Consider the following 25826-nt stretch of genomic DNA (forward strand, 5'->3'; position numbering starts at 1 on the left):
TCAGACAAGTAAGTGGATGTCACTGAGGCCCAGTTGGAATCTCTTGTGATATCTTTGACTATTCTTAGTCCCATCTGTCTGTGTCTGTGGTTGTGATGAATGAGTCCCTGCTCCCAGATTAGCTTGTTCTTAATCATTATAGTGTTAAGCCACAGTCTGGGTTTGAATGTACACCACTCAGGGAATTCCTGGCCTGCTCCTCTGAAGCTGATCTCTGAATTTTTGTCTTTCACAATGATCATCCAAATTCTCTTGTTTCTTACCAGAGGAATTGGTTGGCGGCTTTGTCCAGTTCCAGGTATATAATAATGAAAGGGCAGTCAAAGCTCTGTGTGCTGGAGTGCGAGTCAGTGGATGCAACACTGAACATGTGAGTCCTGAGACCATCAGAGGGTTGGAGAGCAGCAACTGGGGAATCTCTGAACCTAATGGAGTCAAATTAGAGCCATACACCAACTCTCCCTCTTTTCAGTCCATTGAAGAGAGAAACACAGTGAAACAGAGAGAAACACACAAAGAGAGAAATACAGAGAAAAAGGTTTGAGCCGATGCAATTAATGATACCACCAATAGTACAAGCTCACATTTATATGATGTTTTAAGATTTACAAACTGCTTTATACGTATTGTTGCATTTAACCTTCAGGACGACCCTGTATAGTAGGTGGCATTCCCTCTTTACTGATGAGGAAACTGAGACTGAGAGAGTTGTAGAGACCTATGCAGAATCAAAGAGCTAAGAAGTGTGTGTGTGTGTGTGTGTGTGTGTGTGTGTGTCTGTGTCTGTGTCTGTGTGTATGGGGCAGGTAGGAGAGAGGAGGGTAAGCATAAACTTCAGAAAGATAGCAGTGAGAGGTAAGTACGGAAGTAAATCCATGTTCCTGGGAGAACTCATAGCTCTGGACACAGGTTTTGATGCCTTTGATCTCTTCAGGGGAGAGGTTGCTCTCTGTGTTACCTGCTTGGTGGGACTCCTCCTCTTTGGGGCCTCTCTACTGTCCCATTTCATGAAATCCCTTCTATACCACTCCTGGACTATGGAAAGACTGTGAAGCACTCTTAGTGAGCCAGCAGCATTCCACTCTTTGTGACATGCAATTCCCTTCAACCCAATAAACCTCTGTATTCAACATAGAAATACAGAGCTATGCAATCATGCTTTCTGGGCTAATTATCCCCTCTCCAGTTAGAGAAGTCAGAGAGAATAATTTACATGAGACAGTCTTTAAATAAAAGGTTTCCACTCTCTCAAGCTGCAAATGGTGCTAAAGAACAAGGCAGACAAGAACAGATAGTTCATTACCAATCAGTGTGGATTGACTTTTCCTCCAATCCTCTCTTAGCAATAGTTTCTCTCCAATCAGTTCCCAGAATCAAGGAACGTGTTCCCCACTCTACCCCACCCCTCACCCCATCCCATCCTTACATCTGCAGTGTAGGCTCCAAATTATTTTTTTAGCTCTCAGTTTAGTTGTATTTCTCTTTTTCTCCATGTCTTCCCCACTTATTGTGGTCTTTGGACTCCTTTCTTCTGACTGCCTGTTCTCAAAGTTAGCATTTATTTAGGTTTTTTATTCCTTGTTTATCCTACTTCACAGCAATGTGCTTCCTAGCGTGAAATGGTTTGTATCTTCTTAATGATTGAACAAGTCAAAACCCACATTTCTATCAAGCATGAAACGGATAATTATCATTCACTCATTCAAAATAGTTTGTGCTGTTGTTTTCCAAAAAGAAAAAGAAAACTCCTAGAATAAGCCATATTCAGATTAATTGCTGACAAACATTGTACTGCAGTCCTCATTATACCACTGTGTTCTTGCCCTTTAAGTTATTTTCAAAGACATCCTCTCACTGCGTTTATATAAGTAACTTCCTGCCCTATCACCTTTGGGTCCTGCTTTTCTAACAGAAATGCCCATTTTTGGCCTTTTAGACACAGTGTCCCTATAAGAAAGGACCAGTACCTTCCACTGCAGTGGATTGCATCATTTAGTAGGAAACACTCATCACTCAAGGTATATCAACAGGTCTACCGATTATCAGGAGGATTATGAGTATATTTTCAGCATTAAATGGGAACAAGAGTTCTGGGACCTTTAAGCTCCCTTTCAACTCCTATATTTTCTGCTTCCTCCTACCTTCCCCCTAACTGTTTCATTCTAAGAAAGCAAATCCTCTATCCTGGCAAATATCTTCATCCATTCAACTCCATGACTTTTAGCTTTTCGTCACACAATTAATTTCCACTTCTCAATCAGGGTGGTAATAGGATGTCAAAATTTCAAAATGTAGTCTTCAAACATGAAGTTGAGACAACCAACTGTACCTGAGTTTGGAAGAAGGAAAGAGATGCCAGGTTCCCTTGCAGATCTCAGAGGGCTCTAACACTGGGGCACAAACCTTGGCCATACTGAATCACAGTTGAGAACTATGACTTCTGACTTGGCAATGTATCTTTCTGGGCATCTGCAAAAACTACCCATGGCTCCAGGTTTTAGGACACACTAGAAGCAGAGTATACATACATACATATACAGTAGAGTATATATACAGAGTATAAGTGTGAGCTTAATGTGGCCCAGCAGAGGATGAAAACTATTGAAGACTCTAATGCTTTCAGGAATTTTAGTTTTCCTTTCAAATGCAACAGATTTGAAGATTACATACTTCTATAGCCAAGTTTTCTTTTAAACTTGGCAGATAAAGGAAATAAAGCTTCACTGAAAATTTTTTCTACATACTTCATCTCAAAATTATTAACTCCTGATTTCCATTTTGTATCAGTTTTGTTCAAAGTCTTTTAAATTTGTTGTCCAAACTTTTGATTTCATCTTTGTGGGAATTCCTAGTATAAAAATAGCCTTTCCTGACTCAGATACCTGTCTGTAGTTTAAAATCTGAAAGTATTACCTGGGAATACTGAGAATATAAAGCATCTGAACAGTTTAACACATCAAGTATGTGCCAGAGGCAGGACCTGAACCTCTCACCCCAATGCCAGCCTTTTGTCCAAACCGCTGCTATTGTTTCTGGGCAAAGTACTATGCTATAGAAAGAGAATAGGTTGTTTTTGTTTAAAAAGTGCGTGTAATCTTGGGAAAATAGTAATAATGCAAGGGATCACGTGGTAATTTTTAGTTTTGACATTAACCTAGTATAAGGTACTCATTTAAAAAAAGTAATTTTCATTTCATTTCATTTCAATTCATTTGTATTATGAACTTAAACACCAAATAGGATATCTAATACAAGTCATTCTACAGAGAAGGGAATTTTGGCCCAGAAAGAGAAAACTGGCTTAACTGAGGTCACAGAGACAATAAGGAATAAAGTGAGATTTTAACCAAGTTTTATAATTCCATGATCCAAGGGCTTTCTCCTGTGTCTGGGAGAGTCATGAAAACGATTAGCTAGATGAGTAACTCGTACTAACTGAAAGAATCACCAATGTCTGGATTGTTGGGAAAGTCTTCCCATTAGTGGTAGCATTTGAACTAGGTATTGAGGGTAATCATTACATATAATCAAGGAGGAGAGGTGTGGATGTACAGGCATGGGGCCAGCTAGCATGCTCAGGAGACTGAGGATCATTTTGTAAGTTCCATAACATATCTATGAGACAAAGGGATTCCAAGTATTTCCTTCCCTTAAGTAAGATTCTCTTAGTTAACGTAGTAATCCCATGGTTCTTTCGTTGCTGTCTTTCTCCTTTGCAGTACTGTATTGGTGGAGGAGGATTCTTCCCCGAAGGAAATCCCAGGCAGTGTGGGGATTTCTCTGCCTTTGACTGGGATGGCTATGGAACTCATGTTGGTTATAGCAGCAGTTGGGAGATAACAGAGGCTGCTGTGCTTCTGTTCTACAAATGACCATTGAGCCATTCTAGGACCTGATATTGGCAGATTCAGAAATGGGTAACCTCCCTTAAGAACTGACATGACATGATTTCCCTGGCCATGAGGTTAAAGAGAATAATAAATTCGATTAAATCCTGACTCTTAATTCCTGTGACCTCTATCGAATCTCTTAGCGTCTCTTAGCTTCTTCTTCTTTTCCTTATGTATACAGTGAGTGAATTGGATTAGATATCCTCAGAGATCCCTCTAGCTCTAGACCTATGATCCTATGACTGTGGCTGGATAGTTACAGCATCTATTAAGGACTTACTGCATACCAGACACTGTGCTAAGGACTGGGGATACAAATCCAGCTGCAAAGCAGCCCTCAGTTGTAATGGGAGGGGAAAGGGGGAGGTATAATACATAAAGTGAAAGTGGAAACCAGTGGGGTGGGAGGCTATGATTTTTCTGGGAAGTGATGTGGAGACCTGGTGCTAGGCAGAGTGAGATGAAAGCTTCCAGATCAGAGGTCAGAGTGAGTTTAGAGCCAGAGTTCAAGGTTCCGGTTGGGGGAGATGAGGATGGTGCTCAGATTGCAAGCCTGATTTGGGAATGGTAGCCTTTGATGTGTCTTCTGGCTCTCCATCTTTGAGTTCCTTACATTAGTGTATCTACTCATAGCTCATTCTTTGAGGTGAGAGACTGGATTTCCTTTCTGTCTTTGACTCCTCAGAGTTTAGGCCAATAACTTGCACACAGTAGATGTTTAAACAGTATTTATTGGACTTTATTGTATTTTTCCTCTCCTGCTGTTCCCCAATATCATTTCTTCTTTCAAATTTATGTAATTTCATTATAACACCCTGACCTCATTGTCAATCTTCCGATCATCCTCCCATTTTCTCCAGTGACTCTAGCCCTTGGCTTCAAGTCATTCTCTCCACTTATGACTCACAATTAGGTGATGCAGTGAATAGAAGGCTGGGCTTAGAGTGAAGAAGACTTGAGTTCAAATCCAGCCACAGGACACTTACTAGCTGTTACCCCGGACGAGTCACTGTACCCTGTTTGCCTCATTTTCTTTATTTATAAAAAAAGCTGAAGAAGGAAATAACAACTACTCCAGTATCTTTGCCAAGAAAACTCCAGGTAGGATCACGAGGTGTCAGACATGACTGAAATGAGTGAACAATAACACTCATGATTTGCATCCTCTCCAGAGGTTTTAGGATTTATGTCCCAGAACTCTGTCATATGCTGGTTTTATGATTCCTTCAACTCCAACGACTTCTTTCTGCACCCTAATGTAGCTACTTGCTGCCATGACCACACCTTACACCTTACTATGAGTAGCAAACACATTCCCTACAAATTCAAGAACTTTGTCATTTCTTTGTAATACAATTTCCTCTCTTTTTGTCTTCCCACTTAAATGAAACTTACATATTTCTACCTCACTTTGAGCATCTCGGCCCTTTACTGCTCCCTAGTCTTTCATGTTCTCTATTTGCCCAGTTCTGGTTCTTTTGCCTCCTTCCCTAGTTTTGAGTTCTTTGTCATAAAATCAAGTATTTACTCAATTTACCAAGGTAGTTCTGATTTTGACCTATTTCATCTGTATCCTCTTCTGACCTTCCTTCTGTTCTCTTCTGTGCTAAGTTCTCTCATTTCTGTTTTTCCCCATATCATTATTTCTACTCTTCTACCTCCCTCCCCAACTCTTTTAAAATAATAGCCCTCCTTTATCACAAATAAAGTCAATCAAAACAATCTCATACATTAGTTGTATCTGAAAATGTGTATCTCATCCTTCACATGTAATCTATCAGCTTGGTATAGAGATGAAAATATTGAGAAAGGTGTCTGCTGGCACAGCTGAATCTCTCTCTCCCTTACTCTCAGGCCAAATGATGACCTCTGGTGATACTTCTGACTACTCACAGCTCATAAAGTCATAATCCATTCTCTTCCATTTCCAGTACTCATTTGTCTAAGATTAAGGAAGAATAAACACAACAAAAAGAGAAGAAACAGAGGTAGTAATGCATTTGTGACCATATGGAGGTCTATGCAGGTGTGAAGATGAGATAGCCAGTCCTGCTAATGCTTCTCACATTGTATCCTGGGCCATCTCCCACTGTCCTGATGAATATCAGGCCAGTGGACCCAAATGGCTCAGGAGAAGAAAGTGAGGTTGGTGACCTTGCACAGCCCTCCCTCACTCAAAGCAAAGTCAACTGCAAGTCATGTCATCATCTTGATGCCGTGGTCCTCTTTGAGAATGAAGGACAAACACAACAACAACAAGAACACAACTTCTCTCAGTGTTTCTTTCTTCTGAAATGAGAGGAGAGAAACAGAGAGAGAGAGAGAGAGAGAGAGAGAGCAAGAGAGAAGTAGAGAGAGACAGAGAAACAGATAGTGATAGAGACAGAGAGACAGACACGGACATCCACACATAGACACACATACACAGAGAGAGAGAGAGAGAGAGAGAGAGAGAGAGAGAGAGAGAGAGAGAGAGAGAGAGAGAGATCTTACCTGAAGTGTTGGAGTGGAAACATGCTGAAAGTTGGGATACAGGTGGCAAGAGTGTGTACCTTAAGAAAGGATTTGGTTGAGAACAGGTGTTTAGTGAAAGATGTAGGAGAAGGCATTCCTAATCAGAACTGGATGTGCTAGAAAAGTTATTGGAGTGCTTTATCCATTCCAAGCTAGGATGAAGCTCTGGTAAGAGGACGTTGTTTATCAGGACCCCAAACTGGTGGGAGGGTCTCACATTAAGGCAGCAGAAGGAGAATGACTCAAGACCACTGCCACAGGTCATGAGTTCATTAAACTAAAAAGGTGCAAGCCTTATCTGTCTGATCAGAATTAGTAGTGGAAAAGCACAAGCTGTGTGTTTGCCTGTATGTTTCTATGGGCATTTCCACCATTTAACTCAAGTGAATATATATTGGAATTCTCCTGTCAATAAAAATTAATTAAATTATTTAAACTATCAATGTAAATAGATATTTATATCAATATAAATCTAATTGTGACACAATGTACTCCTGCCTTTCTGATTTTATTTTGATGGTGGTGTTCCTGCATCAGTCTGCTGGGATCTCCAGATTTATATAAGACCTGTTTGGTTTCCATGGCCCACATATGACAAGAATTTTCTGAGGTATATAGAGTTGGGTTTTTATGGGGTAAGCTATCTCATGCACCCACACCCAAAGTCTGAACACTTTCATGAGGTCTATCAACTTATCCTAAGTCCATGACTGTTTCATTGCTATAGTAGTCTTTTGGTAGACCCTTACATCAAACCTACTCCACAGTCCTTCCATTATGTGAGTCAGTCTGGTCATGAATGCTCTTTTGGGGTACTCCTCCTCCTCTTACGTACCTCATTAGTTGGCCATCTATCTCTAACACAAATTTAGATGGTGATTCTCCTTTGTGTTGAAAGGTATCACCAAATACAATAAATATAATCTCAGTTATTAGGTCAGCACCATTAGCATCACTTAGCTTTTGTAACCATCTTGATATGTGATTCTTAGCTTTCTGTTCCTCAAAGCCTGCAGCTATTGAATGACAAGTCCTCTAACATGTGCATGAAACAATTCACCTTGTCTCTGTCAAATGCCTAATCACTCTACTCTGTTTTATGGTGAGCTCACAGTTCTCCTGAGACTTCTGTAGGAAGACAAAGGTCCTTTTTTGACAAAATTATTCTCTTGGGTCTATTAGATCTGTCTGTAGTGAGATAGTTAATCTTGTCTTAATCATGAGCAAGCCCTGTGAAATCTAGGATATCTAGTACTTGCCTTACCCACAAGTGGTAATGGCTTCTACCCATTGTCTTATGCACAGGTAGTGTACAACTCAGGAATTAGTCTGTGTGTTACTCACAAATGAGCAATCTTTTCCTTTTTTATAGAATAACCGTTTTTGGCATTATCTGTAAATGAGATGATGGGGCAGCTAGATGTCTCAGTGGATAGAGTGCCCTCTTATCAGACTCTCTTGGCTCAGTAAGGCTTCTATGTTTGTGACCAATTCTTCTTCCAGTGGAAGAATTGTAGTTTGGTTCCATGGTATTTTCTCTTAACCCAGTATTGTAGTTCATATTTTTCAGTGGCTCAATAGGTCAGATAATTTACAGAGTACTAACTGAGCCATATCCCTAGTCGTGACTGTGTTATTAAAGAACTTTCACTCTTCTTATTCTTGACTTGTATTTTCTTTTTAAAAATTAACCTCTGTATTGTGAACTTAAACCAAAGAAGAGCCTTATCATTTACAGAGCAGAACACAAAAAGAGAATTGTATATAAACTGTGTGTTTTATATCACTTTATTCTTGCTGAAAAGTAAAATCCACATTTTGCTTTCAAAATTGTCTTTCTTTTCTATGCTTCCTCATTAACTTGCTTCCACATTTTTTCTGTATTAAAAAGAATGCAGTGTTTCAATGGTGCTCTTTTTTTTGGCTTTCCTATTGCTAATTTCCCCTTGTCCCCTTAAGAAAAAGAAAAACCCTTATAATATAAAAGTGTAGTCCACTAAAGTGAATACACATGTCCAAATGACTGATCTGGTAACAAGACAAGCATTACAAATGCACATTTACATAGAATATAAAGGGCAACTGGGTCATTCAGTGGAGATTTAGGTACTTGGAATCAGGAAGACTAAGCTCAAATCTGGCCTCAGACACTAGCTGTGTGACCCTGGGCCAGTCACTTAACCCTGTTTGACTCAGTTTCTTCATTTGTGAAATGAGATGGGGAAGGAAATGGGAAACCAGTCCAGTACCTCTGCTAAAAAATTCCTAAAAGAAGTCATGAAGAGATGGACAGAGTAAGAAAAAACAACCTAGAATATAAAAACCTGAATGCATATACAATGGGGAGGGAAGAGTTGTCATAAAGTGTTACAGTGTGATGTTTTTATCATATTTGTAAGTGTGTGTGTGACAGAGAGAGAGAGAGAGAGAGAGAGAGAGAGAGAGAGAGAGAGAGAGAGAGAGAGAGAGAGAGAGAGAGAGAGAGAGATCCGGATTTGAAAGATTTATCAATTCTTCTTCTTATTTATTCTTCCTCTAGGTAAGATAAATTGCCACCAGGTGGGGACAGGCACCTTGTCCACAGCCATGCACTTGAAACAAGACTTTTGCCAAAAGTTTCATAGAAATTGATATCCACTTAGTCATTTACAAACCTGTGTTTCTTCATTAAAATAGATTAGAGGAAATAGCTGTCATCATACCATATATAAAAATATACATAAAGAATTACAGGGAAATTGATTACAATACTCCCATCCTTATTAACCTGAACCCAATCTTGAAATCATGTTTCTCCTTGTTCTTGGAGGGTTCAGTTTTTTTGTATGACTATAAGGGAAAATGATTTGTGCTGATCCACAGAGTTGTAAAGCAGAAAAAATGAAACTTTAGAGTTACTGATAAACTGTAGGATTGCTTGTACAGGAGACTCAGGGGTGTTCTCAAAAACAATTTCTTCAGGATAAGAAAAAGAACTCATATCAATATTATGTCAGTTGGGGAAGAATATTTGCTAAAGAGAACAATCCAGAGTTGTTTGATCACCCACTTTGACTGTGGAAAGTTACTCTTGTGACAATGAAGATCAAAAATTGGGGAGATTTAGAGGGAATTTCATAGTCTCTTGCATGGCCTACCTGCAGATTTGTATTCAGCCTTATATGTATGCATTCCAGCTCATGCATGTGATCTTGATAACTTAACATAACTAACTTTTATGACCTAGCAGTCTCATGGGACAATTTGATTTTAGAAGCCCAAAACAATGGGAATATTTTCATCTGGTTGATTAACTTGCATAGTTGCTCTTAAATATCCTCTCTAGGATCCTCAACATTTATAACGTGGTATATGTTTATGTGTGACTATTTAAATGAGTTTATGAAGTATATTACGGGCAGCTAAGTGGTACAGTGGATAAAGTGTGAATCTTTTCAAGTTTTCAAATCTAGCTTCAGACATTTACCAGCTGTATGACCCTGGGAAAATCACTTAACCCTATTGGCCTCAGTTTCATCATCTGTGAAATCAGCTAGAGAAGGAATTGGCAAACCTCTCCCATATCTTTGCCAAGAAAAGCATGAACAGGGTCATAAAGAGTCAGACATGAAAGAAAATGACTCAATAAAAACAAAAATGAAGGATATTATGTCTTTCAACTAAACATTGTTATCAAGAACTCCAGGTGAGGAAACTCCTTCACTTAAGGCACTTTCTCTTCAACTTGTAAGGTTGACAAGGTACTGAGAGGCTAAGTGACTTCTCTCCTATGCTAGCCAATGTCTATCAAAGCACGACTTATACCTAGATCTTCCTGAGTCTTGTGTTAGCTTTCTCTTCCATATTGTATGCTATCTCTTTAAAAAAGGAGATTGCATAGTAGAATGGAAAGATCGCTGGATTTGGAGTCAGAGGCAGTGGGTTCAAGTCCTTGATCTTCCATTTACTGCCTGTGTATCCTCTGGGCAAGTTACTTTATGTTTTTGTGCCTTAGTTTCATCATTTGTAAAATGATGGGATTGGACAAGATGAACCCAAAGATCCCTTCCATCTCTAAATCTATGGCTCTATCAACCTACAAAGTAGCTTAAATTTTTAAAAAGTAGATAAGGGGCTTTCAAAGATCAATCAATAAATATTTACTAAGCACCTGCTATGTGTCAGGCACTACGTTATAAGCAGTGGATTATTGCCTTGAACCTGTGGGTTAAATTCTCCACTTAGCAATGCAGGCATAAATGAGCAACAAGAAAATGATAGAGGGGGCATAGCCAAGATGGTGGAGTAAAGGTAGAGACTTGCCTGAGCTCTGTCCCCAACACCTCCAAATATCTTTGAAATGACTCTAACAAATTCTAGAGCAGGAGAACCCAGAGAACGATGGAGTGAAACAAATTTCCAGCCCAAGGCAACTTAGAAGGTCAGCAGGAAATGTGTGTTGCAACAGGGTGAGAGAGGCGCACAGTCCAGCACAGGCACACCAGTGCTGACTTGGCTCAATCACTGGCAGCAGTGATGATTTTCAGACCTTTTAGCCCACAGATGCCAATGATAATTTAGAAGCTCAGCAGAAAAGGTCTGTTGCACTTGAGTGAGAGTGGAGTGCAGTCCAGAACAAGATGTGCCAGCATAGCCCTGGACAGAGCAAACCAGGAACAGGTTTTGGGAATGGTAGAATTGGCTAGTGGCTCTCTCCAGAGTTCCCAGCCCAGAGATGGTAAGGGGGATGGAACAACTGGCCATAAGATGATGATGGGGGGTCTTTTGCTAGCATTAAGGCAGCACTCTATTACTTTGGATGCAGTTTGCAGTCCTGGGTGGCAGTCCCAGTGAGAGGAGGAATACTAGCACAGCAGAGCTTGTAGCCACAGTGGAGGGGGGACCCTCCTCAGAATTCCAGAGCAGAAAAGTATGCCTGTGGTCAATCACAGACCAGAACACAGGCCAAAAGAGTAGTAAATACCTCTCATTAGGTCATACCACCTTGAAAGAACTTATGAGAATTTATGGGTTCCTAGAAGTGTCTATGAAAACAGCTGCACAAAATCCCTGAAAATTTGGAACAGTGCACTCTCCAACATGGAAATACAACCTACTTTAACAAAGATTCAAAAGTCCTGTAATAGACTGGGAATGTGAGCAAACAATCAAGAAAACACCCACTTTGACTGTGGAAAGTTACTATTTTGAAAGTGAAGATCAAAGCACAAAATCAGAAAAAAAGAACAATGTCAAAGCTTCTACATCCAAAGCCTCCAAGAAAAATAGAAATTGGTCTAGTAGATCCAGGAGAGAAAATTTAAAAATTATTGGATTGCTTGAAAGCTGTGATAAAAGAAGGAGCCTAGACATCATCTGTCAAGAAATTATCAAGTAAGACTTCTAGAACTCAAGGGTAAAATAGGAATTGAAAGAAATCTAAAAAACATAATTCCACCAGAGACTGGTTTTGAGGACACATAAAGCCTTGCGGATATCAGTCACTTTCAGAAGATTCTAGCAGTATGTCTTCCACTCCATCTCCTAAGACATTTGGAACCCATCTAGTTTTGTTAACATGAATTGGCAAAACATGGAATTTGCACCCTAAAATCAGAATAGTTGGTATTAAAGTGTGGTTAGCAGCACTTTCAACATGTAAAGTCCAAATATCCCTGGTTTTGGATTTTTTCTGGGTTGTCTTTCTATACCAGTTTAGGAATGCCAGAAAGTTGGAGATCTGGATTCCAGACAGCTACATCTGGTCAACTGAGAGTGAAATTCTATCTTATCAACTTTCTGAATGGTCTTTTGCTCATGCATTATGCAAGACAAAGTCAAGCTACTTTGGCTAGTAATATTTTTAATCTCTTTCAGTTAGTCAAATTCTATTGGTTGGTGTCCTTCAAATAATGTTAGCAGAATACTTCATTTCGAACACGGTATTATGATACTAATTTTGTTGTAGGCATGTAAAATCTGTTTATAGGGCATTTAATTCTTTACTCAAGGTCTCAATATCATAAGAATTCACAGTGCACCTTCCAGTCCCCATATCCCCCAAAATAAAATCTAAAAGACATGTCTCAACACAAGAGTAGATAATTAGAGCTCCTCTCTGATGAGTTCCACAATTCTGTTGCCCAGGTCCTACAGGAAGAATTACATCTAGATATATTACCCTGGGAGGCATTCAAGAGCAAAGGTCCAGTTATTTATGGCCGGAGCCACTAGGACAAGAATGGGCTCCTGTTATGACCTGAATAAAGCAAGAGGTGCCATAGAGGAATTGTTTGAATTGTCAGGGTGGGTAGTAGTTTTGCCAGGAAACTTGTTGAAAGAACTGCCTTTGTTATCTTTATGTATTATTTATTCATTATATATTATTTTTATTAACTTTCCCTCTGTCTGTGACTCAATTTAACAAAGGCAAGAGCTTTGGAACAGGAAGGGGATGGAAGGTCCCAGTATTATTAACTTCATTGGAGTTAAATTTGGGTTTATGATAATATAATAGCCATCTGAAATGAGTTCATTCAGTTACACAATGTTGGGAAACTGTTAGACCCCAAGCTTTGGAACTGGCCTTATTCAGAGTAATATTATGGAACTTGTGAGCAAATAGAAAACAAGAAAATGATCCTGTGCAATTGACCTCAAGAAACAGTTCTAAACGAATCGGGCACAGTCTAAGTGCACAGAACCTTCACAAGAGTGATATTATGATCAGTATAATTGGAGGCAAATATGAATTTCCATATTTACATCTAGGAATTTAAGCTTCCAAGGAAAAGGATCAATAGTATAATTATTCCCACACAGAGTTCCATATTTGTTAGTTTAAAAGACCAATATAAAATCCTAATTTTCTGTAATAACGAAAAGCATTATTGTTTTTATGTCATTTTCATTCACATCCAAGACTTCATGAACCCCCCATTCAGGGTTTTCTTGGCAAAGATCCTGAAGAAGTTTGCCATTTCCTTCTCCAGCTCTTTCTGAAGAAGAGGAAACTTAGGCAAACAGGTTAAGTGACTTGCCTAGGGCTACACAGCTAGTAGATGTCTGAGGCCAGATAGGAACTCAGGAAGATGAGTCTTCTGGATTCCAGGACTAGCACTCTATCTACTACATCACTTGTACTTAACACCAACGAGACTGTAAACCACTAAAATTAGTATATCTTCCACACCTTGTTTGAATCCTTTAAACAACCTTTTAGCCATTATTTTCAATACAGGATTTTAGACACCATCCAACTATAAATCCCACCACTGTTAAACAATCACAAATGTTACTACAGAAAAAGATATGCAAGGATGGGTGCATTTGTGTTGGAATCCCTTAGGTTTAGTTGGTCAAGGTAGCAGAGGGGTCCGTCCTTGAGATGGTCCCTTTTGCCTTTCCTCAGTGTACAGAGCACTTCCATTAGGATCCCAGTGGTGGCTTGACATGTGCTGCAGGTGTCCAGGTGGGCTTCTCTGCCACTGGAGGAGCAGTGTTGATTATGAATAGCACTTCATGGATTCCTTTCCACAAAATAATTTTTTATGGAGCTAGCAATAAAAATAAAATTCACTTGGAAGAACAAAAAGTCAAGAATATTGATTGAAAGGAATCAAGGAAGAAAAAAGGTGAAGGAAGGAAGCCCAGCAGGACCAGATTTCAAACTACATTACAAAGTGATGATCATCAAAACAGTTAGGTAAGCAATATACAGGAGTAAATATTCATAGTACTCTAGTGCTTGAGAAACCCAAAGATTCAAGTTGGGGGAAGGGGCAAAATCTTAGTATCGTCAAAAATTGCTGTGAAACCTGGAAATTACTTTGGCAAAAACTAGAAAAGAGCAGTGTCTCACATTATATACCAAAATTACATATGTCTTTAATATGCAATTTATCAAACTGGAACAATGACTTAAACATAACAGGTCATATCATAAGTTAATTAGGAGAGCACACATAAAATATACCTGTTAGATCCACGGAAAATAAGGGAAGAGTTAATGACCAACCAAGAGATAGAGTGGATCATGAAAGTAAAATGAATCATTTTGATTATGTGAAATTAAAGAAGTTTTGAACAAAGAAAATCAATGTAGCCACAATTGAAAAGAAAGCAAGAAACTCAGAAAAAATTTAAAAGGTTCTTTCATAAAAACCTCATACTTCTGCATCCTGAATTCTAATAAGTTTGATCCTATGAAAATCCACTCAAGTTTCTCTCTTTACCTACTGCCTCCAAGCTACTTAGCATAAAGGAAAGGCAGACTGGTTTTGGCTTCCCCCACAAGGCCATACTAGTTCCCCTAGAGTGGAGCTTTGGGACAGATGCCTGCCAAAGGGGCTTAGATATGCTGGACAGAGTTATGTCTGGGAAGCCCAGAGTTAACTCTCTTCATTGACAAGTTTCCAAGGGGTGAGGCAGCAGCACACTTTGGGGCAGAGCTCTATAAAAAGTCTTAGTTTTTCCACAGCCAAGAAAGGCTAAAACTCACTCAGAAGAGGGAAAAGCAGAAAACACTTCTCTCTCTGAAACTGTAAGAGGGAACTAGCTAAGAAGGGAGGAAGTATTTGGGCTCAGGTACTGGAAGGACACAGATGGTGAAGGCCTAGGGTTCAGGTCTGGCTTAGCTCCAGGGTAAAAGAGAGTCTGAGGCAGAGGGTCCAGGCCAGGAGATGCTCTAGACACTTTCAATAACTTCTAGTTGGTAAATTTTCAGTCTGTGAATTTATTCCTTGGAAATCTGCAAACACCAAAAATCAGATTGATTTATTGTTTTGTTGATTGTGTGGACTTGTAAAAGTGTTAGAGAAAAAGTGAATAAGGCAGACTAAACTTAAAAGTATGTCTGGCATATGTAATATGAACATTTTATTATGTATTCTAGACATAATTTTCAGCATGTGTGTTCATACAGACACATATAGACACACAAACATTTATTTCCTGAGAGCTCGTTGTTAAAAATTTATCAGCACACCTGTTGTATGGACCTGTATGGGAGACCAAGGGCCATACATGCTCAGGACTTGCTAGTCTGGAGTCAGAGACTAAGAAGTAGTTTGGGACATGGGAGATAATGGTGTGTGGCCTCTGTTTGTAGTGATAAATATTTGTATTTAGAAAGAAAATGATCTGGCTTTGTACATGCCTGTTCCTGATGTTGGTGACCAAAGAGGGCAGTGCTGGTAAGTTAAATTTTCTGCTTGTAAAGTTTCTTCCTCCCTCCAAGGTGGGTTTATTGAAATCATTAGAGAGGCAATGACCTGGATTGTGATAGCAGGGGTTTCTTAACAGCACAGTCCTCATTACCTATATTAGATTTGAGACAGACAATTTTTGAGACCTGGGATATGATGGGGTGGGGGGAAGTTGAGGTACCAGTCCAAAAGTATGCACAGTCTTGTATGTGACCTATGTTGTAGGAGAGAATTTGGCTTTTCTCACTACCTGACATTTATTAAGACTTCATGGGGCTGGGTGCCATACTAAATGAGTTAGAAATGAGGATGATCCCTGACCTCTTAAAGAAGTACAGATGAAACCAGTACCTTCTGCTATGGAGGGAACTTGCACGATTTGTAACAAGAAAGTAAAAGCATTCTCTGCATGTTTTTGAGACTCAGGTCTCCCTGTGACCTTAGACAAGACCTGTGCTTCTTCCCCTGGATTCATCCCTCGAAGCTGCAAGGAAATCAAAGAAAGATGTCCAAAGTCCGATGGTGAGTGAATACAGGTCAGGATGGTCTCTGGGTGAATGGCTCCTCAGTAGTGCAACCTGAGCTATATTTTAGCCCGTCTCAGTAAAACTACGACAACCATTTGTTTCCCTGAGAGGCAATCACTAGAGAAGCTTGAGCAGATTGAAGCCAGTGATGCCAGAAACTGCTTGATCCTCAGGTTTCGTTTTCATTTTATTTCTTTCCACAATCACCTATCCATTTGTGCTCTCTTTCTTGCTTATTCTCATTGTTGATGTTGAGTACTTTGTGTCATGTCTAGCACTTTGTGTTCTTATTTGGGGTTTTCTTAGTAAAGATATTGGAGTGATTTCCAATTTTGTTCTCCAGCTTGCTTTATAGATGAGGAAACTGAGGGTTAAGTGATGTGGCCCGCTCCATAGAGCTAGTAAGTGTCTCAGACCAGGCATGTACTTGAATTCAATCCCAGCACTCTTTCTGTTGTGTCACCTAGCTGCCCTTTGGTTGCTCTAGATCCACGAAATTGAAGAGCCAAGGGCACAGTGCAAATGCAATATTCACAGCACCTAAGGCAGTCCTGAATATGCTGACACAATTCTAAATGGAGAAATGCAACACACTCTCCATGTACAGGACAGACTCAAAACATTTTTTCAAACACCAGAAAGCCAAATCCATCATAGTAACCAAGAAATCTATACACAATAACAATGCAGAGGGTAACCCATCCCCAAGCCTTCCCTCTGTTGGACTTCCCACAAACCAGCTCCCTGAACGAAAATTTTCTTCTCTCACTCACAAGGAGCAGCCTGCTTGCCTGTGTCCTTCCCAACTCTGATTGCTCTCTGACTAACTTCCTCTCAGCTCTGATGAATGCTTTCCTGTTTCAGCCTTTCAGCAGACTCTTCCCACCACTATCTCATGTGACTCAGGCTTGCCTGTGACCCAAACAGGTCACATTGGCCTATTAATGTATGGGAAAAGTCTACCCATTTAAATGAGCATTAGAGAGGGGCACGATTTCTTGTCTGCCCTGTTCTCCACACAGCAACATCATTCCAGGATAGAGCCTTTCAGGTTAGGGTCCTCTGAGTAAAGTTAAGAGAGTAGAAGCTTCAAAGGTCTGTGATCCCAAATGGAAGAAAAACTAGGGAGTCAGTCATTATGCGTCATGGGCCTCTGCCTGTCAGGGTGAGTGTTAAAAGCTCTGTGGTGCAGAACTTCACATTTACTAGGCCTGAAGTGCTGGTTCAGGCTTGCATATCACTAGTATTATTCAGTCCATTCTTTGCTGACTTCTAAGGAGTGGGCAAGGGAGAACATGTGTGACATAGTGGAAAGAATTCTGGACTTAGAACCAATTAATGTAGGTTCAGAGCTTTGTCCTGACACTAATCAGCTGTGTGACTATTATAAGTAGCAATTTCTCTGAACCTTAGGTTCCAAATCTGTAGAAGGAGAATCACAGTATATGCATTCTCCACCTCACTGAGTAGTGTTTAGGGAAGTTATTTGCAAAGCCTTAGATCCTATACAAATGGGAGCTATCATGAGGCTGAACACAGTCGTCAATAAAGAGATTTCTAGTTGGAATTCTTGTTTCTATGCCCTCCTTCAGCCTCAGCTCAGAAACATTCTCCCAGATTCAGGAAAAAATGAGTTTCTCTAGGAAAGAATATCCCAAGGCCAAGTCTGGGTGAATCCTAGAAGGAAATTCCTCTGGTTTTCAGGTGTTTTCATATCTCTAAGATTACTCATGTATTGTCAGTGAGTGAGCCTCTATGGTTTTTCCTCTGCAGATGGCCTATACTTCCTTCAGAGTGGGAATGGGAACATCTACCAGACCTTTTGTGACATGAGGTCTGGGGGAGGTGGCTGGACCCTGGTGGCCAGTGTGCATGAGAATCACTTGGCAGGGAAGTGCACCCAGGGGGATCGTTGGTCCAGCCAGCAGGGGAACAGAGCAGACTACCCTGAAGGAGATGGGAATTGGGCCAATTATGCCACCTTTGGATCTGCAGAAGGTGCTACCAGTGATGACTACAAGGTATGCCCAGAGTGCCTGCTAGACCCTCTCTGACTATCAAATATTTCTGATGTGAATGAGTTCTTATCCCCTGGAGTTTGTGGTCCTTTGATTTTTCATGGAAGGAGTTTCACTTGACAGGACTAAACCAATTATGTATGTGAAGAGAGATTTGATGTGTTTGGTTTGATTCCAGCAGCTAGAAGCAGGAACAGCAGGTGTTACCTGAAAAGTGGTCACTTTAAACTTGATGTCAGAAAAATAAGAGCTTTCTAACAATCGGACTTATTCAAAAGTGGAGTGGGCTGCCTTGATCATTGGTGAGTTCCTCTTCATTGAAGGTCACCAAGCTACAGACTATCTTGCATATATGTTAAATACTGATTTTTCTGTGTACCCATTAGACAAGTTGACTGTTGAGGTCTCTCCTATCTTCCAAATTCTGTTTTTTGTAAGCTTTGCCACACATGTGATCAGTGTGACTCCAACGCTCTCAGGCTAATAATAAATAAGGGCCTTTAGTTTCAGTTCTGGTCTTAATGTGTCTTCCCAGAAGGCTCTTGAGAAGATGAAATTGATTACCATTTTTATGGATACTATTTACTGTTAGTTTATTTTATCCTCTTACTCTCTGAAGTCCTGGTTCTTTCCTTCTGAATTTACTGCAGAAGTTCAGCTGTTCTGTGATGAATTAAGTTTAGACATCCAGTTCTCCTGCTAATCACTATTTTGTTCTTCTCTCAAGGAATTCTGCTGTCCTTGGGAAATATGAGTGGACCCAGAAAGTCTTGTATAGAATCTTTACAACACCAAGCTATCCTTCAAGGATGTCTGGTTTGCTTTCCAAAAAACTCTGGTCTACTACCATTGAACCTTGCAGGTTGACTTAACCAAATACTTCTTAGTCACAGGAGGAAAGGAGGGGGTTGTTGATAGCCCCTGCTCCTAACTTCTACCCATTCGTATTGTCCCGCCATGGTTCAGCTGTGTAACCAGTCATATTACCCTCACCCCTATCTCATCACCCAATCTTTTCTCTTCTTTACTGTAACCCTATAAAAATGAGTTAAGTTTGGTCAACAGAGGAAAATCCATTTACCCATTCTATTGGCAGGTAGCCTCCCTATTCTTATTTATGGACAACTCACCCAGGATAAGTGTTCACATGGTGGTCAGAAGAAGTAATACAAGGACACTCTCAAGGTCTTTTAGTTGCTTTGAAATTGAATGTATAACATGAGATACTCTGGCATGGGACCACCCTGTATGGTGTGCCCTCATCATAGAAGTTGCTGTGCCATATGAGCAAAGCAGGAATTGAAGTACCTTAAAAGAAAATGTGAGACACAGAAATTTACAGAACTCACCCCTGGTATTCAAGTGGAGTATTTGTGCCTGAGTTGGGGTAGAACATTCTGAGCTCATATTGGTCTGATCAACCACAGTCAGATATATTGTAACTTGACTCTAGCATGATGAGGTCATCTTGGTCCTCTTTCAGAATGGAGGACAACCACCAGCATCCCTATTTGTAATAAAAGGTTGTCTTGCTGAAAGAGAATATGCCTCAGTCTACCTTTGTGAAATTGTACTTATGGCACCTTTGGGCTAAGTTGTCTGTTGTGCTCTAGAACCCAGGTTACTATGACATCCAAGCCCAGGACCTGGCCATCTGGCATGTGCCCAACAAGTCTCCCCTGCAGCAATGGCGGAATAGCTCCCTGCTAAGATATCGTACATACATTCACTTCTTCAGTCATGAGGGAGGGAATCTGTTTGGCCTTTATCAGGTAAAGTGGGTTCCATGAGCCAGATGGCTAAAGAGAATCCCTGGGAAGTGGACTCAACAGGACCCCCAGCACCTGTCCTCATGATGTTGCTTTATGTCTCCTGAAGAAGTATCCAGTGAAGTATGGGACTGGTCAGTGTTGGAAGGACAATGGCCCAGCCGTGCCTGTCATCTATGACTTTGGGGATGCAGAAAAAACTGCCAAGTATTACTCTCCATGGAGCCAGAGTGAGTATTTTTTATCTGAGCTTCCCAAAATAATATTACCTCCTATTTTCATCCCTGTGAGCTTTGCACTGTAATGGTGACATGGCCATAAAAGGAACATCATCATTTTCCTTCATTCCTCAGACAAGTAAGTGGATGTCACTGAGGCCTAGTTGGAATCTCTTGTGATATCTTTGACTATTCTTAGTCCCATCTGTCTGTGTCTGTGGTTGTAATGCATGAGTCGCTGCTCCCAGATTAGCTTGTTCTAAAACATTATAGTGTTAAGCCACAGTCTGGGTTTGAAGGTACACCACTGAGGGAATTCCAGGCCTGCTCCTCTGAAACTGATGTCTGAATTTTTGTCTTTCACAATGATCATTCAAATTCTCTTGTGTCTTACCAGATGAAGTTGTTGGAGGCTTTGTCCAGTTCCGGGTATATAATAATGAAAGAGCAGTCAATGCTCTGTGTGCTGGGGTGCGAGTCACTGGATGTAACACTGAAATTGTGAGTCATGGGACCATGAGAGGGTTTGGAGAGCAGCCATTGAAGAGTCTCTGAACCTAATGGGGTCAAATTATATATACCATATAGCAACTCTTCCTCTTTTCAGTCCATTGAAGAGAGAGTCACAGTGAAACAGATAGAAACACACAAAGAGAGAAATACAGAGAAAAAGGTTTGAGCCGATGCAATTAATGATACCACCAATAGTACAAGCTCACATTTATATGATGTTTTAAGATTTACAAAGTGCTTTATACATATTGTTGCATTTAACCTTCAGGATAACCCTGTATAGTAGGTGGCATTCCCTCTTTACTGATGAGGAAACTGAGACTGAGAGAGTTGCAGAGACCTATGCAGAATCATAGAGCTAGGAAGTGTGTGTGTGTGTGTGCATGTGTGTGTGTGTGTGTCTGTGTGTGTGTGTGTGCCTGTGTGTGGGGAACAGGTAGGAGAGAGGAGAGGAAGTATAAACTTCAGAAAGGTAGCAGTGAGACGTAAGTAGGGAAGTAAATCCATGTTCCTGGGAGAACTCATAGCTCTGGACTTAGGTTTTGATGCTTTTGATCTCTTCAGGGGAGAGGTTGCTCTCTGTGTTACCTGCTGGGTGGGACCCCTCCTCTTTGGGGCCTCTCCACTGTCCTGTTTCATGAAATCCCTTCTATACCACTCCTGGACTATGGAAAGACTGTGAAGCACTCTTAGTGAACCAGCAGCATTCCATTCTTTTTGTGACAAGCAATTCCCTTCAACCCAATAAACCTCTGTATTCAACATAGAAATACAGAGCTATGCAATCATGCTTTCTGCGCGAATTATCTCCTCTCCAACTAGAGAAGTCAGTAGAGGATAATTTAGATGAGACAGTCTTTAAATAAAAGGTTTCCCCTCTCTCAAGCTGCAAATGGTGCTAAAGAACAAGGCAGACAAGAACAGATAGTTCATTACCAATCAATATGGATTGACCTTTCCTCCAATCACTTGTAAGCATTAGAGTTTCTCTCCAATCAGTTCCCAGAAGCAAGGAATGTCTTCCCCTCCCTGCCCACTCCCCACCCCATCCCATCCTTACATCTGTAGTGTAGGCTCTAAGTAATTTTTTTAGCTCTCAGTTTGGTTGCATTTCTCTTTTTCTCCATGTCTTCCCCACTTATTGTGGTCTTTGGACTCCTTTCTTCTAACTGACTGTTCTCAAAGTTAGCATTTATTTAGGTTTTTTATTCCTTGTTTATGCTACTTCACAGCAATGTGCTTCCTAGCGTGAAATGATTTGTATCTTCTTAATGACTGAACAAGTCAAAACCCACATTTCTATCAAGCATGAAACGGATAATTATCATTCATTCATTCAAAATAGCTTTTTGCTCTTGTTTTCCAGAAATAAAAACACAACTCCTGGAATAAGCCATATTCAGATTAATTGCTGACAAACATTGTACTTCAGTCCTCTTTATACCAATGTGTTCTTGCCCTTTAAGTTGTTTTCAAAGACATCCTCTCACTGCATTCATATAAGTAACTTCCTGCCCTATCCTCTTTGGGTCCTGCTTTTCTAACAGAAATGTCCATTTTTGGCCTTTTAGACACAGTGTCCCTATAAGAAAGGACCAGTACCTTCCACTGCAGTGGATTGCATCATTTAGTAGGAAACACTCATCACTCAAGGTATATCAACAGGTCTACCGATTATCAGGAGGATTATGAGTATATTTTCAGCATTAAATGGGAACAAGAGTTCTGGGACCTTTAAGCTCTCTTTCAACTCCTATATTTTCTGCTTCCTCCTACCTTCCCCCTAACTGTTTCATTCTAAGAAAGCAAATCCTCTATCCTGGCAAATATCTTCATCCATCCAACTCCATGACTTTTAGCTTTTCTTCACACAATTAATTCCCCCTTCTCAATCAGAGTAGTAATAGGATGTCAAAATTTCAAAATGTATTCTTCAAACATGAAGTTGAGACAACCACCTGCACCTGCGTTTGGAAGAAGGAAAGAGATGCCAGGCCCCCTTCCAGATCTCAGAGGGCTCTAACACTGGGGCACAAACCTTGGTCATACTGAATCACAATTGAGAACCATAACTTCTGACGTGACAATGTATCTTTCTGGGCATCTGTAAACTACCCATGGCTCCAGGTTTTGGGACACACCAAAATTGGAGTATACATACATACATATACAGTAGAGTATACATACAGAATATAAGTGTGAGCTTAATGTGGCCAGGCACAGGATGAGAATTATTGAAGAGACTAATCTTTCAGGAATTTTAATTTTCCTTTCAAATGCATCAGATTTGAAGATTGCATACTTCTATAGCCAAGTTTTCTTTTAAACTTGGCAGATGATGGAAATAAAGCTTCACTGGAAATTTTTTCTAAACACTTCATCTCAAAATTGTTAACTCCTGATTTCCATTTTGTATCACTTTTGTTCAAAGTCTTTTAAATTTGTTGTCCAAACTTTTGATTTCATCTTTGTGGGAATTCCTAGTATAAAAATAGCTTTTCCTGACTCAGATACCTGTCTGTAGTTTAAAATCTGGAAGTATTACCTGGGAATACTCTGAGTATAAATCATCTGAACAGTTTAACACATCAAGTAAGTGCCAGAGACAGGACCTGAACCTTTCATCCCAATGCCAGACTTGTATTCAAACTGCTGCTGTTGCTTCTTGGCAAGGTAATATGCTATAGGACGAGAATAGGTTTTTGTTTAAAAAGTGCTTATAATCTTGGGAAAATAGTAACAATGCAAGGGAGAACACGCTAATTTTTAGTTCACAGATTTAGAACATATCGTGACTTTTGACATTAACATGGAAGGAGTTCATTTAAAAAAGTAATTTTCATTTCATTTCATTTCATTTGTATTCTGAACTTAAACACCAAATAGGATCTCTAATACAAGTCATTCTACAGAGAAGGAAACTGAGGCCCAGAAAGAGGAAATTGACTTAATTGAGGTCACCCAGACAATAAGGAAAAGAATCGAGATTTTAACCAAGTTTTAAAATTCCATGATCCAAGGGCTTTCTCCTGTGTCTGGGAGAGTCATTAAAATGATTAGCTAGATGGGTAACTCATACTAACTGAAAGAATCACCAAGGTCTGAGTTGTTGGGAGAGTCTTCCCATAAGTGGTAGCATTTGAACTAGGTCTTGAGGATAATCATTATATATAATCAAGCAGTTGAGGTGTGGGTAGTACAGGCATGGGGACAGCTAGCATGCTCAGGAGACTGAGGATCATTTTGTAAGTTCCATAACATATCTATGAGACAAAGGGATTCTATGTATTTCCTTCCCTTAAACAAAATTCTCTTAGTTAATATAGTAATCCCATGGTTCTTTCATTGCTGTCTTTCTCCTTTGCAGCACTGTATTGGTGGAGGAGGATTCTTCCCCGAAGGAAATCCCAGGCAGTGTGGGGATTTCTCTGCCTTTGACTGGAGTGGCTATGGAACTCATACTGGTGGTAGCAGCAGTCGGGAGATAACAGAGGCTGCTGTGCTCCTGTTCTACAAATGACCATTGTGCCATTCTAGGACCTGATACTGGCAGATTCAGAAATGGATAGCCTCCCTTAAGAACTGACATGACATGATTTCTCTGGGTGTGGAGTTTAAAGAGAATAATAAATTCCGTTAAATCATGACTCTTGATTCCTGTGTCCTTGATTCAATCTCTTAACTTCTCTGGGTCTTCTTTTCCTTATGTACAGTGAGGAAATTGGATTAGATTTCCTCAGAGATCCCTCTAGCTCTAGACCTATGATCCTGTGACTGTGGCTGGATAGTTACAGCATCTATTAAGGACTTACTGCATGCCAGACACTGTGCTAAGGACTGGGGATACAAATCCAGCTGCAAAGCAGCCCTCAGTTTTAATGGGAGGGGAAGGGGGAAGGTATAATACATGAAGTGAAAGTGGAAACCAGTGGGGTGGGAGGCTATGATTTTTCTGGGAAGTGATGTGGAGGCCTGGTGCTAGGTAGAGTGAGATGAAAGCTTCCAGATCAGAGTTCAGAGTGAGTTTAGAGCCAGAGTCCAAGGTTCTGGTTGGGGGAGATGAGGATGGTGTTCAGATTGCAAGCCTGATTTGGGAATGGTAGCCTTTGATGTGTTTTCTGGCTCTCCATATCTGAATTCCTTACATTAGTGTATCTATTCATAGCTCATTCTTTGAGGTGAGAGACTGGATTTCCTTTCTGTCTTTGAATCCTCAGAGTTTAGGCCAATAACTTGCACACAGTAGATGTTTAAACAGCATTTATTGGACTTTATTGTATTTTTCTTCTCCTGCTATTCCCCAATATCATTTCTTCTTTCAAATTTATGTAATTTCGTTATAACATCCTGACCTCATTGTCAATCATCAGGTCATCCTCCCACTTTCTCCAGTGACTCTAGCCCTTGGCTTAAAGTCATTCTCTCCACTTATGACTCAGCAATTAGGTGATACAGTGAATAGAATGCTGGGCTTAGAGTGAAGAAGACTTGAGTTCAAATCCAGCCTCAGGACACTTACTTGCTGTGTTAGCCTGGATGAGTCACTGTACCCTGTTTCCCTCATTGTCTTCGTTTATAAAATAAGCTACAGACGGAAATGACAACCTACTGCAGTACCTTTGCCAAGAAAACCCCAGATAGGAGCACGAGGTGTCAGACACGACTGAAATCAGTGAACAATAACAACTCATGATTTGGATCCTCTCCAGAGGTTTTAGGATTTATGTCCCAGAACTCTGTTATATGCTGGTTTTATGATTCCTTCAACTCCAACGACTTCTTTCAGCACCCTAACGTAGCTACTTGCTGCCATGGCCACACCTTACACCTTGCTATGAGTAGCAAACACATTCCCTACAAATTCAAGAATTTTGTCATTTCTTTGTAGTACAATTTCCTCTCTTTTTATCTTCCCAGTTAAATTAAACTTACATTTCACCCCCACTTTGAACATCTAGGTCCATGTCTGCTCCCCATTCTTTCATGTTCTCTATTTGCCCAATTCTGATTTCTTTTGCCTCCTTCCCTAGTCTTGACTTCTTTATCATAAGATCAAGGATTTACTCAATTTACCAAGGTAGTTCTGATATTGACCTATTTCACCTGTATCCTCTTCTGACCTTCCTTCTGTTCTCTTCTGTGCTAAGTTCTCTCATTTCTGTTTTTCCCCATGTCATTATCTCTACCCTTCT

General features: G+C 40.2%; 1 protein-coding gene across 7 annotated transcripts; it reads left to right on the forward strand.

Annotated features, from left to right (window-relative positions):
- The first annotated feature begins 220 nt into the window (after window positions 1–220).
- On the forward strand, window positions 221–24281 carry LOC140529043 (intelectin-2-like). 7 transcript variants are annotated; one of them, XM_072647438.1, is made up of 8 exons: window positions 221–370; window positions 15513–15577; window positions 16010–16111; window positions 17890–18137; window positions 19748–19906; window positions 20013–20133; window positions 20519–20622; window positions 24002–24281. In XM_072647438.1, the coding sequence occupies exons 1-8, from the start codon at window positions 309–311 to the stop codon at window positions 24152–24154; spliced, it is 1014 nt and encodes a 337-aa protein (XP_072503539.1). In that variant the 5' UTR covers window positions 221–308; the 3' UTR covers window positions 24155–24281. The 7 variants fall into 7 exon arrangements, with proteins under 7 accessions (XP_072503539.1, XP_072503540.1, XP_072503545.1 ...); XM_072647439.1 differs by having other exon boundaries at window positions 16016–16111; XM_072647444.1 differs by lacking the exon at window positions 221–370 and adding an exon at window positions 14871–14925.
- The last annotated feature ends 1545 nt before the right edge of the window (window positions 24282–25826 follow it).

This window comes from Notamacropus eugenii, chromosome 2 (genome assembly GCF_028372415.1).
Source record: "Notamacropus eugenii isolate mMacEug1 chromosome 2, mMacEug1.pri_v2, whole genome shotgun sequence".
Taxonomy (NCBI): domain Eukaryota; kingdom Metazoa; phylum Chordata; class Mammalia; order Diprotodontia; family Macropodidae; genus Notamacropus; species Notamacropus eugenii.